At 45.8% G+C, this 16,268-nt stretch overlaps 1 protein-coding gene across 1 annotated transcript in view; it reads left to right on the top strand.

Moving 5' to 3' along the window:
- mical3a (microtubule associated monooxygenase, calponin and LIM domain containing 3a) overlaps positions 1–16,268 on the top strand; it is a 385,628-nt gene that overhangs the window by 297,892 nt on the left and 71,468 nt on the right. Inside the window, exons 24-26 of the mRNA XM_048607801.1 lie at positions 3,050–3,112; positions 4,990–5,076; positions 12,736–12,840. Of these exons, the coding sequence (XP_048463758.1) occupies positions 3,050–3,112; positions 4,990–5,076; positions 12,736–12,840 (255 nt within the window). The remainder of the gene's footprint in view (positions 1–3,049; positions 3,113–4,989; positions 5,077–12,735; positions 12,841–16,268) is intronic.

Raw genomic sequence — 16,268 nt, 5'->3', positions numbered from 1 at the left:
AGAGGACTGAAGGACAGCTAATGTGGTACCATTATTGAAGAAGGGAGCAAAAGATAAATCAGGAAACTACAGGCCAGTCAGTGGTGGAGAAACTATTGGAAGCAGTTCTGAGGGACAGAATTAATCTGAATTTGGAGGGGCAGGGATTAATCGAGAACAATCAGCATGGTTTTGTTAAGGGGAGGTCATGTCTGACCAACTTGATTGAATTTTTCGAAGAGGTGACCAGATGTATAGATAAGGGCAAGGTTTTTGATGTAGTCTACTTGGACATCAGCAAGGCTTTTGAGAACGTCCCACACGGGAGACTAATAACAAAGGTAAGAGCAAATTTGATCTACAATTGGCTGAGTGGCAAGAAGTAGAAGGTGATGTTTGAGTGCTGTTTTGCCAATTGAAAATCTCTATCCACTGGAATCCCACAGGGGTCAGTGTTGGGGCCCTTGCTGTTTGTGGTTTATGTAAATAACTTAGACTTGAATTTGGCAGGTTGATCAGTAAATTTTCAGACAATACCAAAACTGCTGACGTATTAAATAGTGAGGAAGATAGCCTTAGACTACAAGTGGATATGGATTGTCTAATCAGTGGTGAATAGAATTCAATCTGGATAAGTGTGAGGTGATGCACTTGGGCAAGGCATACAAGGCAAGGGAATATATGATGAATGCTAGAACTCTAGGAAGCACCAAGATTAGAGGGACCTTGATGTGAGTGTCCACCAGTCACTTGAGGCATCAGGACAGGTGGATAAAGTAGTTAAGGAGGCATATGGGATACTTGTCTTTATTGGTGAAAGCATAAAGATTAAGAGTGGAAAGTTTATGCTGGAACTGTATAAAACCCTAGTTAGGCCACAGCTAGAGTTTTGTGTGTAGTTTTGGAATTCACATTAGAGAAGGGATGTAATAGCACTGGAGAGGGAACAGAGGAGATTTACCAGGATATTATCTGGGCTGGAGAATTGCAGTTATAAAGAGAGATTGGACAGACTGGGGTTGTTTTCCCTATAGCAGAAGACATTGAGAGGGGCATGACTGAGAAGTATAAAATTGTGAGGGCATAGATAGGGTCGATAGAACAAAACTTTTTCCCCTTGATTGAGGGATTAGTGATCGGGGGCATAGATTAAGGTAAGGGACAGAAGGTTTAAAGGAGATATGAGGAAAAACTATTTCACCCAGATGGTGGTGAGAATCTGGAACCCGCTGCCTGTGAGGGTGGTAGAGGCAAAAACCCTCATAACATTTAAGACGTATTTAGGTGTGAACTTGTGATGCCAAGGTAAAGAAGACTATGGGCCAAGTGCTGGAAAATGGGATTATAATAGTTAGGTGGTTGTTTTTGACTGGCACAGACTCATTGAGCCTAAGGGCCTTTTTCTGAGCTTTAGATCTCCATGACTTTGACTGTAAAGTGAATGTCAAAGCAGTATCTTGTTGCTTATTGCTGAGTTGTAATCCATATCGCCATATCCACTTCAATCTTCCACTTGGTTTTTTTTCTCATTTGTGGGATATGGGCATTGTTAGCGCGACCAGCATTTTTTGCCTGTTTTGAGAAGGTGGTGGTGAGCTGCCTTCTTGAACCACTGCAGTCTATGTGCTGTAGATAGACCCTCAATTCCCTTAGGAAGGGAATTCCAGGATTTTGTCCCAGTGACAGTGAAGGAAAGGTGATATACTTCCAAATCAGGATAGTGAGTGGCTTGGAGGGGAACTTCCAGGTGTTGGTGTTCCCATGTATCTGCTGCCCATGTCCTTCTAGATGGAAGTGGTCATGGGTTTGCTATCTAAGGATCTTTGGTGAATTTCTGCAGCACATCTTATAGATAGCACTCACTGCTGCTACTGAGCATCGGTGGTCGAGGGAGTAGATATTTGGTTCTGAAACCTGGTGTTTAATCATACCTCAACTATATAAACTTGCTTTCCGCATTGACCACTAAGATTGTAGGTTTCAGTCTGAATTTTTAATCTTAGCTTAAAACCTTCATGTGTAGGCAACCATCCTGTGATACCATGTTATATCATAGAATGCCAGTTGTTGAAGGATAGAAGAAGCCAGTCTTTACACACTACTATATTTATTTACAGAATTACACATTAGAAGCTTGCATCTCCTCGCCCAACACCTATATTTAATTCAGTGTCTATTTTTAGGGACTCAGGTTGGTGACCACAACCTACGTACAATTAGTCTATTAAATTAAAAGGTGGTAGAAAGTAATAATTTTCAATATGACGGGTGGAACAAGGTGAGATTCCCAAAGGAGGTGAAAGCGCTGCAGCAGTGAAAGGATAGATCAAGGTATGGGTTGGTGGTAAGAGCTGCACCAATACCTGAGCAGCCTGGGCAAGGCAAGTTTTGGAAGATATTAACACATTTAGACGTCAGCTAGAGGGAGGTGCCATCGCCCCTCAGCCAGGTTTCCATCAAGGCCATGATGCTTGCGGTACTCATCTACAGTGAACAAAGGACAGAAGGAAGCTTGTTTACATTCTGAACAGGGGTGTGGAGAGAGCAACGAGAGCTGATCCACTGGCAGAGCCCATGGTTGCAGAAATAGGGCAGGGGTGTTAATAGGGAGGAGATTGACAAGATCACCCCCAGGCAATGGTCTTGGGGGTGGGTGTGCGGGGTACAGTCACTGGCAGGATGGGTCAACTGGAAAAGCTGTTCATGAAGAGACAGCAGAGAGAACTTGATATTGGCTTCAGAGAATACCAACAAAGACACTAAGGGAAACTGTAGGCTTATCTAAGAGGATCAAAACAAGACAGCGACAGGCGAGTAGGAAGGTGGAGTATCCTTTAACTCTTACTTATATTAAGGTGCCTTGAGTGCACCCAACATGTGGGGGTGTTGAATATTTCTTTAGTATTGTTGCTGAAGTCCATGTGACCAAAGTGGCTCTGGCTGGGATTTGGGTTTATCAAATGTGAGCACCCAGAGTGTCAGCAATTACTTCACTTTCCTTCATTTCACATAGAACATCTCCCATTCATTTCATCCATTCATTGGATTTTTATTTCTTCTCTCAATGTAGCCTCTGACGCTCCCCCATTTCGGAACGAAGCAGTTCGAGCATGGTTGGATTCCGTGTCCAGAGGTAGTTTTGTTTCTGTAAGGAAAGTCTGGGCATGAAGCTGCTTCCCTCTGCTTCTGTCGCACTTCTTCAGGGCATCTTTGTCAGAGTGAGCATGTCTAAGTCAGGTTTTTGGGAGACTAGGCAGGGAGGGAGAGAGTCAGAACTCATTTAGACTTGGGGCTAAGAAAAGAGATTGAGGATGTCATTGAGAAATTGGCTGAGGACAAGATGAGTGAGAAAATGTTCCCTCTCAGAGCATATCAAGTCCACAAAATGCTACTTTGCTTGCTATACCTCTCTCAAGTTTGACTTTTGGCATGTAAATATCTGAAGGAATTTTGCTTTGCTTACTGACTTTCAAACAGAAAATATCAAAATCAAATAATTGCGCTCACAGTAACTGGCGTGAGAAGCAATGTCAAACAGGAAGAAGAATGGATGGAATTCAGCTAGCTGCAGACAAAGAGAAACAGGGTGTTTCAGACAGACAGAAGGATAACAATGAAGAGGAGACAGTGGGTCTCCGACAGAAAGAGTCTGAGTGGATGGGTGAACATTGAGATGAGTTCACACGGGAGATATTGTTCCACTGATGTGAGAGTAAGGGAGAATTTAACATGGCTGAGTAGGATAGTAAAGGGTTCCAGAGTGAAAGGGGAGAATGCGATTAGACAGGGTGGGATATTAAAAGATGTTGGGGATGAGGGGGACAATGGGATTAAACTGGATTATTAAATGGTGTAGAGAGTGAGGAGAGTGGGATTAGACTGTGTGGAATATTGAAGGGTGTTGGGAGTGAGAGGTTATACTGGGTAGTATAGGGTGTAAAGACTGAGAAGGAGAGTGGAATTAGACTGGGTGGCATATTAAAGGGTGTTGGGAGTGGGGCTATACTGGGTGGTATAGGGTGTGGGGATTGAAGGGGGATTGGGATTAGACTGTATGGAATATTGAAGGGTGTTGGGAGTGAGGGGTTATACTTGGGTAGTGTAGGGTGTAAGGAGTGAGAAGGAGTGTCAGATTAGACTGGGTGGCATACTAAAGGGTGTTGGGAGCGGGGCTATACTGGGTGGTATAGGATGTGGGGAGTGAGGGGGGAGTGGGATTAGACTTGGATATGAAAGAATCTTGGGACTGAGAGGTTATGCTGAGAGGTATCGGGTGTGTAGAGTGACTGGGAGAGTGGGATTAGATGGGGTGGGATATTAAAAGGTGTTGGAATGAGGAGTTATACTAGGTGGTATAGGGTCAGGAGATTAGTTTGTTTTGACTTTGGGGAGTGATGATTTGTGGATACTATTAAGGATTGTGAGGACTGCATTGGAGACAAGGGTAAAGTAGTTGAATTTGACTTGCCAGTAACATGCTCCTGGTTTGGCCAGTGGTGAAACTTTTTTGCAATCCATTCTTTAGTTTCAAATGCTGCATTGTTGTTTCCCATGTGACTTTGCTTTCTGGAACCTTCTTTAGCCCTGTAAATCTTTGAGAGCTTGAAGGACTCCATGAGTTCTGACATCTGGCATGTGGCTGCCTGAATGGCTCTTGCATTAAAGTCCATGTTGTCAGCTGCCTCGACTTTTAATTTTCTCTCTTTTAAATGCTCAGCCTGTCTTCCTCCTTTGGGACGCTCATTAAAATTTTGACCAAACTGACCTGATATCACACTCTGTGGCTTGATGTCAAAATCCTTCTTTATAACAATCTTTGTAAGCTTCTTGGGACCTTTTGCAAGCAATTTGTATTGTTTGATGATGAACATGCCCCATTAGGAATGGAGCTCTTTTGAGGAATGTATTAGAGTACTATCAGAGGTATAAATATGCTGCAATCTTTTCAACTGGCTGGACTGTGACTGAGGCAGTGTTTCAATTCTTCTGCTTTCTGTGTTGCATCCCCAGAACAGCAGATAGAGGTGGAATTAAGCCCAGATGAGGATGACGACGTGGAGGATGAGGAAGATGATGATGGAGCAGCGTTCGATGACGGTATGCTGAGTGACTGAGTCTGGGAAGATTGAGGTTCAGGTGCAAACGAAAGGGTTCAAGGATGATACACTGAATGTCCTGCAGATGATATCTATTTTGTGAACGTCTTGCCATTGATAGCACAGAATAATGGATATAAGTTTGCTGGCAATAGGTTGGTGAAAATGTGAGTGATGGGAACACAAAGAGGCTGCAAGTGAAAGGGCAACAACAGCAGGTGAACTATAATCTGGGCAAGTGCGACGTCATTTACTTCACTCATTGAAACAGAATATTTTTCAAAGGTGTGAACCTTTTAGAAGTTGATGTTTGAACAGATGTGCAAATACAGCAAACAGTTGAGTACGTAAATGATATGTTGGCCTTTATTACAAGGGATTGGAGTACGTGAATAAAGAGCTCTTGCTGCATTGTACAGGATGTTGGTGAGACCACACCTGGAATATTGTGTGCAGTTCTTCTAGTCTCCAAATTTAAGGAAGAATATACTAGCATTGGAGGTGGTACAGTGAAGGTTCGCTAGATTGTTCTCTGTGATAACAGGGTCATCCTACAATATGATGCTGAGTAAATTGTTTGATACTCTCTTGAGTTTATGAGAGGTGATCTGAATGAAACATTCAAGATTCTTAAGGGTTTCTCAGGGCCAACACTAATTGGTTGTTTCCCCTGGGTAAGGAAATTAGAACAAGGTGACATAGGTTTTGGATTAGGGAAATATCACTGAGAAATGGAAAAAATATCTTACTGAAAGCATCTTTGGATTTTCCTATCTCAGAGGTTTGTGGATACCCCATCATTGAATTTATGGGAGACTGAGATAAACAAATGTGTTGTCTCCTCCTCCAGTGAGCTGTTTAATTGTCCCCCAGCAATCGTGACTCGATATGGCAGGACTGCAGAGCTTCGATCTGATCTGTTGCTGTGAGATCACTTAGCTCTGTCTATCACTTGCTGCTTATGAAGTTTGGTATGCAAGCAATCCTGTTTGGTAGCTTCACCGGGTTGACACCTGATTGTTAGGTATGCCTGGTGCTGTTCCTGACATGGCCTCTTGCACTCTCCATTGAACCAGGGCTGATTCCCTGACATGACGGCACGGGTAGAATGGGGAGTATGCCGGGTTTCAGATTATTGTTGAATGCAGTTTTCCTGCTGTTCATAGCCCACAGTACCTCACAGATGCCCAGTCTTGAATTGCTAGACTTGAAGTTGTAGACTTGCTCACTGAGCCGATGTGTTTGCTTGCAGATATTTCATCACCCTGCTAGGTAACATCATCAGTACAGCTCCGGTGAAGTGTTGGTGTTCTGTCCCACTTGTTATTTATATGCCTCAGTTTGCTGGGGTGGTTGGCACCACTTCCGGTTCTGTTTTTCAGTGGTTTGTACATTGGGTCCAGTTCAATGTGTTTGTTGATGGAGTTCGGTTGGAATGCCAGGCCTCCAGAAATTCCCTGGTATGTCTCTGTTTGGCTCGTTCTATTATGGATGTGTTGTCCCAGTCGAATTTTTGTCCTTCTTTGTACTTGTTTATTGACACCGGTAAGAATTGGTTGTGTCTCTTGGTGACTAGTTGGTGTTCGTGTATCCGCCACTCTGCCCAATGCTGACGCCACTCCGCCCACTGCCGACACCGCTCCACCCACCACCCTAAAGCCACCAGCTCTACAGCCAGTGCCAGCCCCCAGCCCTGCCGGGTCTACACCATCCCCCCAGACCTCCCCCTCACAGAGGATGAACGGTCAGTCCTCAGTAAAGGACTCACCTTCATCCCCCTCCAGCCGAACGTCAATGAATACCACTCACACCTGGACATTGGACAGTTTTCCGCCGCCTCTGTCTTCACTTCTTTAACCGCGAGTCTAACCCTCCCCCCACTTCTGTAGACCCCTTCTCCTGCCTCCAACACACCCCATCCTCCTGGACACCATCCCAAGGCCTCCTTCCCTGGCTCGACCTCTTCATCTCCAACTGCCATCGCAACATCGATCGCCTCAACCTCTCCTCCCCTCTCACTCACTCCAACCTCTCCCCCACAGATCATGCAGCCCTCCACTCCTTCTGCTCCAACCCTAACCTTACTATCAAACCTGTGGACAAGGGTGGCGCAGTTGTGGTATGGCACACTGACCTTTACATCGCTGAGGCCAGGCGCCAACTCTCTGACACCTCCTCCTACCACCCCCTTGATCATGACCCCACCCCTGACCACCAAAACATCATCTCCCAGACCATCCATAACCTCATCACCTCAGGTGACCTCCCAGCCACAGCCTCCAACCTCATCGTTCCCCAACCCCGCACTGCCCGTTTCTGTCTTCTTCCCAAAATCCATAAACCCAACTGCCCTGGCCGATCCACTGTCTCTGCCTGCTCCTGCCCCACCAAACTTATCACCGCTTATCTCAACTCTATTTTCTCCCCCCGGTCCAGGAACTCCCCACCTACGTCCGGGAAACCACCCATGCCCTTCACCTCCTCCAAACCATCCAATTCCCTGACCCCCAACACCTCATCTTCACTATGGATGTCCAATCACTGTATACTTGCATTCCCCAATCAGATGGCCTAAAAGCCCTCTGCTTCTTCCTCTCCCGCAGGCCCAACCAGTCCCGTCCACCGACACCCTTCTCCGCTTAACTGAACTCATCCTTACCCTTAACAACTTCTCCTTCAACTCCTCCCACTTCCTACAGACTAAGGGGGTAGCCATGGGAGCCCGCATGGGCCCAAGCTATGCCTGCCTCCTTGTAGGATACTTGGAACAGTCCATCTTCCGCAGCTACACTGGCCCTATCCCCCACCTCTTCCTCCATTACATCGATGACTGTATCGGCACCACCTCGTGCTCCCACAAGGAGCTCAAACAGTTCATCAACTTTACTAACACCTTCCACCCCAATGTCAAGTTCACCTGAACCATCTCTGATACCTCTCTCTCCTTCCTGGACCTCTGTCTCCATCTCTGGTGACCACCTTGAAACTGATATCTATTTCAAGCCCACCGACTCCCACAGCTACCTAGACTACACTTCCTGTCACCCACCTTCCTGCAAGAATACGATCCCCTACTCCCAATTCTTCCACTGCATCTGCTGCCAAGATGAGGCGTTCCACTCCCGAACATCCCAGATGTCCTCGTATTTCAAGGACCGCAACTTCCCCCCCTTTAGTGGTCGAAAACGCCCTTGACTGTATCTCTTGCATTTCCCGCAACTCAGTCCTCACACCCTCTCCCCGCAATAAAGTCAAAGACAGAATACCCCTTGTCCTCACCTATCAACCCATTAACTTCCGGATTCAAAACATTATTCACCGCCACTTCCTTCACCTGCAATCTGACCCCACTACGATGGATATATTTCCCTCCCCACCCTTACCTGCCTTCCAGAGGGACTGCTCTCTCCGCGACCTCCTCGTCCGCTCCACACTCCCGACTAGCCCCACCACCCCCGGCACCTTTTCCTGCAACCGCAGGAGGTGCTACCCCTGCCCCAACACCACCCCCTTCACCCCCATCTCAGGCCCCAAAAAAACCTTCCACATCAAACTGATGTTCACCTGCACATCCGCTAATGTGGCTTATTGTATCCGCTGTTCCCGATGTGGCCTCCTCTACATCGGTGAGACCAAGCGGAGGCTCAGATACTGCTTTGTAGAACACCTACGCTCAGTTCGCAACAAACGACAACAGCTCCCAGTCGCAAGCCACTTCAACTCCCCCTCCCACTCCCTGGACAACATGTCCATCCTGGGCCTCCTCCAGTGTCACAATGATGCCACCCAGAAACTGGAGGAACAGCACCTCATATTCCGCCTTGGAAGCCTGCAACGCAATGGTCTCAATGTGGACTTTACTAGCTTCAAAATCTCTCCATCCGACCTCATCCCAAGACCAGCTCCCCTCCAACCATGCCTCATTGACCTGTCCGTCTTTCCACCTATCCTCTCCTCCCGCCACTACTTACCTACACTCACCCTTACTAGCTTCATTCCTGCCTCCTTGACCTGCCCACCTATCTGCTCCTCCCACCTCACTGACCAATCCCGACCACTGCATACCTACACTCACCTTTACTAGCTTCATCCCCTCCTCCTTGACCTGTCCGTCTTCTCTCCCACCCTATCCGCTCCACTATCTATCTGCTATCACCGCCCCACCCCCATTTATTTCAGAGCACCCTTCCCCTCCCGCATTTCTGAAGAAGGGTCCCAACCCAAAACGTCAGCTTTCCTGCTCCTCTGATGCTGCCTGGCCTGCTGTGTTCCTCCAGCTCCACACTGTGTTATTTCGTGTATCCTTATTGTCAGTTTTCTTTCAGTTTGACATGTTAATATTTTTCACAGTGTTTGCATAGTACTTTGTATATTACGTTAGTTTTATTGGTTGTGGTTATGGGATCCTTTACATTAGTAGCTGTTGCAGGGTGGTTCCTTTATTCATTCACAGAATGAGGGCGTCACTGCCCAGGCTGCATTTATTGCCCATCCCTAATTGCCCAGAGGGCAGTTAAGAGTCATCCACATTGCTGTGGGTCGGGAGTCACATGTAAGCCAGACCAGGTAAGGATAGCTGTTTCCTTCTCTAAAAGACATTAGTGAACCACATGGGATTTTCCCAACAATCGATTCACGGTCATCATTAGATTTTTAATTACAGATATTTATTGAGTTCAAATTCTACCATCTGCCACGGTTCGAACCCAGGTCCCCAGAGCATTATCTGAGTCTCTGGACTAACAGTCTAGCCATAATACCACTAGGCCATCGCCTCCCCGTGTTGGTTTGTGGGCTACCCTGATACCTAGGGGTCTGAGTAGTCTTGTGGACATCTCTGATATGTCTGTCGTGTACGATAGGGTGACTAGTATGTTTGGTCGTGTTGTGTCTTCTTGTTGCGGTCTGTCATGGATTGTGTTTTTTGGGTACCCACTTCTTTTAAAAACTCTCTATAAGTGCTCCTGTTCTGCTTTGCTAATTCCAGATTGCTGCAGTGTGTTGTAGGCCAATTGAATAATGTCCTTGTGCAGCTCCGTTTATGGATGTTGGGGTGGTTGCTGGAGTAATTAAGTAACTGGTCCGTATTTGTGGCCTTACTGTATCCGCTAGTCTGGAGTTCCCTGTGTTCTTAAGTTCTACCATTATGTCTGAGAAGGGTAGTCGGTTATTGTTCTCATCTTCTTTTGTGAGTTTTGTTCCAGTAGTGTTCTCAACTAAGTATTTCAGTTTCCGTTGTAGTTCTTTGGCTAAATGTTGATATGCCTGGTAGTGAGATAGTGGGTCTGAGGGGGACCCCTGGCTTGTGTACCTTGGGGAGACCCATTGTCACATTACTAGGCATGCCAACATATAGCCAAAGAACAACAATGGAAACTGAAATAATTAGTTGAGAACGCTAACCACTCCATCCACTCCTCCCAAGAATTCCTCAACATCATCAAGGACACCAGAATAGAAGAGGATGAGATAATGATATCCTTCGACGTAACAGCACTATTTACATCCATAACCATCGACCTAGCCAAAGAGACAATGCCACACTGCTGGACGAATCAGGAAGGCAGGCAACTCAGGACACAGCATCAACAAGGACAGCACCCTGAAACTGCTGGATCCGTGACTTACAATCCACTTCACCTTCAATGACAGTATATTCAAACAAATCAACACCAATGGGATCCCCAAAATCAGGACTGACAGTGGAAGCAGTAATGCAAAGGTTAGAACAAACAGAGCTCCCCACTATACAACCCAACCTCTGGGTCCACTATGTAGATGACACCTTTGTGATTGTCAAACACACATGACTAGAAGAAATCCACCGGAACAACATCCTCACCGGAACTAAATTCACAAAAGTAGAAGAGAACAATAACCAACTACCCTTCCTAGACATAATGGTAGAACTTAAGAACAACAGGGAACTCCAGACTAGCGGATACAGAAAGGCCACACACACGGACCAGTTACTTAATTACTACAGCAACCAACCCAACACCCATAAACCGAGCTGCATAAGGACATTATCCAAACAGGCCACAACACACTACAGCAATCCGGCATGAGTAAAGCAGAACAGGAGCACTTAGACAGAGTTTTTAAAAGAAATGGATACCCAAAAAGCACAATCTGTTGTTACCTCCGTGACAGACCACAACAAGACACAACATGACCAAACACACTAGTCACCCTATCGTAAATAAGAGACATATCACAGATGTCCACAAGACACCTCAGACCCCTAGGTATCAGGGTAGCCCATAAACCAACATCCACCCTGCAACAGCTACTAATGAACGTAAAGGATCCCATACCCACAATTAATAAAACTAACATAATATACAAAATACCATGCGAGGACTGTGAAAAATATTACATAGGCCAAACTGGAAGAAAACTAACAATAAGGATACACGAACACCAACTAGTCACCAAGAGACACGAGCAATTCTTACTGACCTCAATAAACACGGACAAAGAAGGACAAAAATTCAACAGGGACAACACATCCATAATAGCAAGAGCCAAACAGAGTCAAGCCAGGGAATTCCTGGAGGCCTGGCATTCCAACCGGAACTCCATCAACAAACATATTGAACTGGATCCGATATACAAACCACTGAAAAAACAGAACCGGAAGTGATGCCAACCACCCCAGAAAAGCGAGACATATAAATAACAAGCGGGACAGAACACCAACACTTCACTGGAGCTGTACTGATGATGTTACCGAGCAGGGTGATGAAACATCTGCAACCAAACAAACCGGCTCAGTGAGCAAGTCTACAACCTCATCCACAACCCGAGCTACAAATCTTCTCAAAATCTTTAAATTGCTAGATTTGTTCGAAGTCTGTCCCATTTAGCATGGTGATAGTGCCACACAACACGATGGAGGTTATTCTCAATGTGAATGCAGGGACTTTGCCTCCACAAGGACGGTGCGTTGGTCATTCTTACAGAAACTATGATAGACAGATGCATCTGCAGCTGGCAGTTTGGTAAAGGTGAGGTCAGGTATGTTTTACTTTCTTGTTGGTTCAGTTATGAGCACAGTGGTCTGTCAGTGGTAACTCTGAATTAGTAACAATGGTTACACAATGAACCTTTGTGGCTCCTGTAACTCTGCAACACCTTCACCAAACCAAGTGCAGCAGTTGAAAATGGTGTGTCACTTATCAGAACAATGGATTGGCCATAAATGTGGACAGGGATGTCCCATTCCCACAAATCAAACACGTGTCATCAGCTTCAGGCAAGGAATCCAGTCATCAGCCAAGACCTAGAGTGCATCACAATGTCGCTGTCCCCAGACACACTGTCCCTCAGGGTGACTGGAACACACTGTCCCTCACTGACGCAGACACACTGACCCTCAGGGTGACCCAGATGCATTGGCCCTCAGGGTGACTGGAACACACTGTCCCTCACTGACCCAGACACACTACCCCTCACTGAGAGGGACACATTGTCCCTCAATGACCCGGACACACTGTCCCTCACTGACCCAGTCACACTACTGCTCACTGACCCAGACACACTGCCCCGCAGTCACATTATCCCTCGGGGTGACCCAGACACACTGTTCCTCACACTAACAGGGTCACACCGCCCCTCACACTACATTGCTGCTCACAGTTGTCTTTCATGTTGACAGATATTGCATCAGATGCAGAGGCCGAGAACTTGATTTCTTACACAGAGGAGCTGGAGCAGTTAGTGCGGGAGAAGGAGGAAGCCTGTGGTGAGATTGGAACTCCAGGTAAATCCTCAGTGACACTCATCTGACTGTCAATCACAATCAATCAATCTGTTTAACATAGGAATAGATCATAGGTATGGGTAGTGTCCTAGCCAAACTGAGTCAGAGTCGTACAGACTGTGGAACGAGAGATGATAATAAAACAAAAACTAACAAACAAAAGAGAACTACAGTACAGGAATAGGCCCTTCAACCATCTAAGCCTGTGCCGATCATCATGCCCTGACTCAATTAAAAAAACAAACCTTCTGCCCTTATTCAGTCTGTATCCCTCTATTCCTTCCCTATTCGTATAACCATCCAGATGCTCCTTAAATGTCGCCAACGTGCCTGCTTCCACCACCTTTTCTGGCACTGCATTCTAGGTTCCTACCGCTCTCTGTGTGAAAAACTTTCCTCGCACACCTTCCTTAAATTTTTGTTCTCTCACCTTGAACCTGTGCCTCCTTGTAATTAAAATTTCAACCCTGGGAAAAAGCCTCTCACTATCCACCAATCTATGCCTTTCATAATTTTGTAGACCTCTATCAAGTCTCCTCTCAGCCACCATCTTTCCAGTGAAAACAATCCTAGTCTTTTTAATCTTTCCTCATAGCCGATGCCCTCAAGTCCGGGCAACATCCTGGTGAACCTTCTCTGCACTCTCTCCAAATCTTCCACCTCCTTCTGGTAATGCAGCGACCAAAACTGCACACAGTACTCCAAGTGTGGCCTAACAAGGGTTTTATTTAGCTGCAACATGGGTGGCCAACCTTTGTACTCCAGGCCCCGGACGGTGAAGGCAAGCATGCCACATGCCTTCTTAATCACCTTGTCGACCTGTGTTGCCACTTTTAGGGAACTGTGGACCTGCACACCCAGATCCATTTGTATATTAAAGGTTCTGCCATTTACAGTATAATTCACACCTAAATTTGATCCTCTGAAATGCATCACCTCGTATTTGTCTGGATTAAACTCCATCTGCAATTTCTGAGGCCAAGTCACCAATCTGTCTATATCCTGTTGTATCCTTTCACAATTGTCGGCACTATCAGCACCTCCACCAATTTTCGTGTCATCTGCAAACTTACTTTTCCTCCAGATTATTTATATACGCTACAAACAACAGAGGATCTAAGACTGATCTTTGTGGAATACCACTAGTTACCGGTCTCCATTGTGAAAAACACTCCTCCACTGCTATCCTCTGTCTTCTATGACCAAGCCAGTTTTGTATCCATCTAGCCAGCCCACCCCAAATCCCATGTGATTTTAGTTTGCCAGGTGGGAATTTATCAAACGCTTTACTAAAGTCCATATAAACTACATCTGCAGCTCTTCCTTCAGCAATTAGCTTTGTCACCTCTTTAAAAAATTCAATCAGTTTGGTGAGACATGAACTTCCCTGTACGAAACCATGCTACCTGTTGCTAATTAGTCCATGTTCTTCCAAATGTGCATATATCCTGTCCTTCAGTATCTTCTCCAAGAGCTTCCCCAACACAGATGTCAGACTCACTGGCCTATAATTTCTTGGATTATCCCTGCTTCCTTTCTTAAAAAAGGGAACCCTTTCTTTAAAAAGGGAACAAAGTTGGCTAAACTCCAATCTTCTGGAATCTTGCCTGTGGTCAAGGAGGATGTGAAGGAATCTGCTAGTGCCCCAGCTATTTCTTCCCTTGCCTCTTGAAAAAACCTGGGATTGATCCCATCTGGCCCTGGGGACTTGTCTACCTTAATGCAATTTAGGATACCCAAAACTTCCTCCTTTAATATATCGACATTCTCTAGAGTTTTCACACACTCATCCCTGACTTCAACATCAGTCACGTCTTTCTCCTTGGTGAATAGTGATACAACGTACTTATTAAGGATCTCTCCCACTTCCTGTGGCTCCACCCATTATTTCCCTCCTTTGTCCTTGAGGAGGCCTACTCTTTCCCTTGCTACCCTCTTTCTTCTAATTTTTGCACAAAAAGCCTTGGGATTCTCCTTGACCCTATTTGCTAAAGATATTTCATGGCCCCTTTTAACCTACCTAATTCTGCGTTTAAATCAATTCCTAATTTCTCTATGCTCCTCAAGGGCTTTATCAATGTGTAGCTGCCTAGACCTATTGTATGCTTCCTTTTTCCTTTTGACTAAGTTTACAATTTCCCTTGTCATCCATGGTTCTTGCATCCTGCCATTCCTGTCCTTCAGTTTTACAGGGACATGCATGTCCTGCACTTTAATCAACTGGTCTTTAAAAGTCTCCCACATGCCAGATGTAGATTTGCCCTCATATAACTGCTCCCAATCCACATTCTCCAGTTCCTGTCTAATTTGGATGTAGTTTGCTCTTGCCCAATTAAACGCCTCACCCGAGGGCCACCCTGTCCTCGTCCATGACTCCCCAAAATCTTATGGAGTTATGATCACTAAGCCCAAAATGCTCTCCTACTGAAACATCAATCATCTGTCTTGGCTCGTTCTTTAATACCAAATCTAGTATGGCCTCCTCTCTGGTTGGATTGTCAACATACTGTCTCAAAAAGCCCTCCTGGAAACATCTAACAACTTGCTGTCCATCCAAGCTCCTGGCTCTACGGGAGTCGCTGTCAATAAGAGGAAAGTTGAAGTCACCCACCACAACTACCCTGCTTTTTTCACAACTTTCTAGTATCTGACTACTTATCTGCTCCTCTGTCTGTTGGGCTGTTGGGAGGTCTATGGAAAACTCCCAACATTGTGATTTCATCCTTCCTATTCCTCAGCTCCACCCATAATGCCTCACTGCAAGATTCCTCCGATGTGTCCTCCCTCAACACAGCTGTGATGTGATCCCTAATCAACAGTGCAACTCCCCCAGCCCCTTTTGTTTCCGTTTCTATCCCGATATCCAGGAATGTTAAGCTGCCAGTCCTGCCCCATTTTTAACCATGTCTCCATTTTGGCAATGTCATCATAATTCCATGCAGTAATCCATGCTCTTAGTTCATCTGTCTTACCTGCTATACTTCTTCCATTGAAGTAAATGCACTCCAGAACTCCCGTCCCTCTGATTCCTGCAACTTCCCTCTGCTTGCTCTTACACTGTGCTATGCATATCTCAGTCTCTTCTTTGTCCCACATCCCTGCAGTTACTGGCCTATTGTAAGTGCAAGTTAGGAATGTGTCTCTGAATAAGATGCAAAGGAGTAAGGACAGTGCTGATGCATTCAGATCCCTGACATTGGGGGACAGCAAGTCAATGCAGTCGGACACACATGAGTAAGGAATGGGGTGATAATCACTTAGTGCAGGCAGGACACCGGGAGAGACTGGCACTAGGAGAGGAGGGAGTTCTGTGATTCGAATTAGTTTGTGTAATGGAGGCTAATTGGGAAAAGCACATTGTAAGGAACTTCCTGAGGGATGGACGCAGATGGCATGCAGTTTATTGTCGTGAAGGTTATGTAAGGGAC

This window comes from Rhincodon typus, chromosome 18, assembly GCF_021869965.1.
Source record: "Rhincodon typus isolate 14 chromosome 18, sRhiTyp1.1, whole genome shotgun sequence".
NCBI lineage: Eukaryota > Metazoa > Chordata > Chondrichthyes > Orectolobiformes > Rhincodontidae > Rhincodon > Rhincodon typus.
Note: the sequence above shows the minus strand (reverse complement) of the source record. Positions and strands in the feature narration are given on the sequence as shown.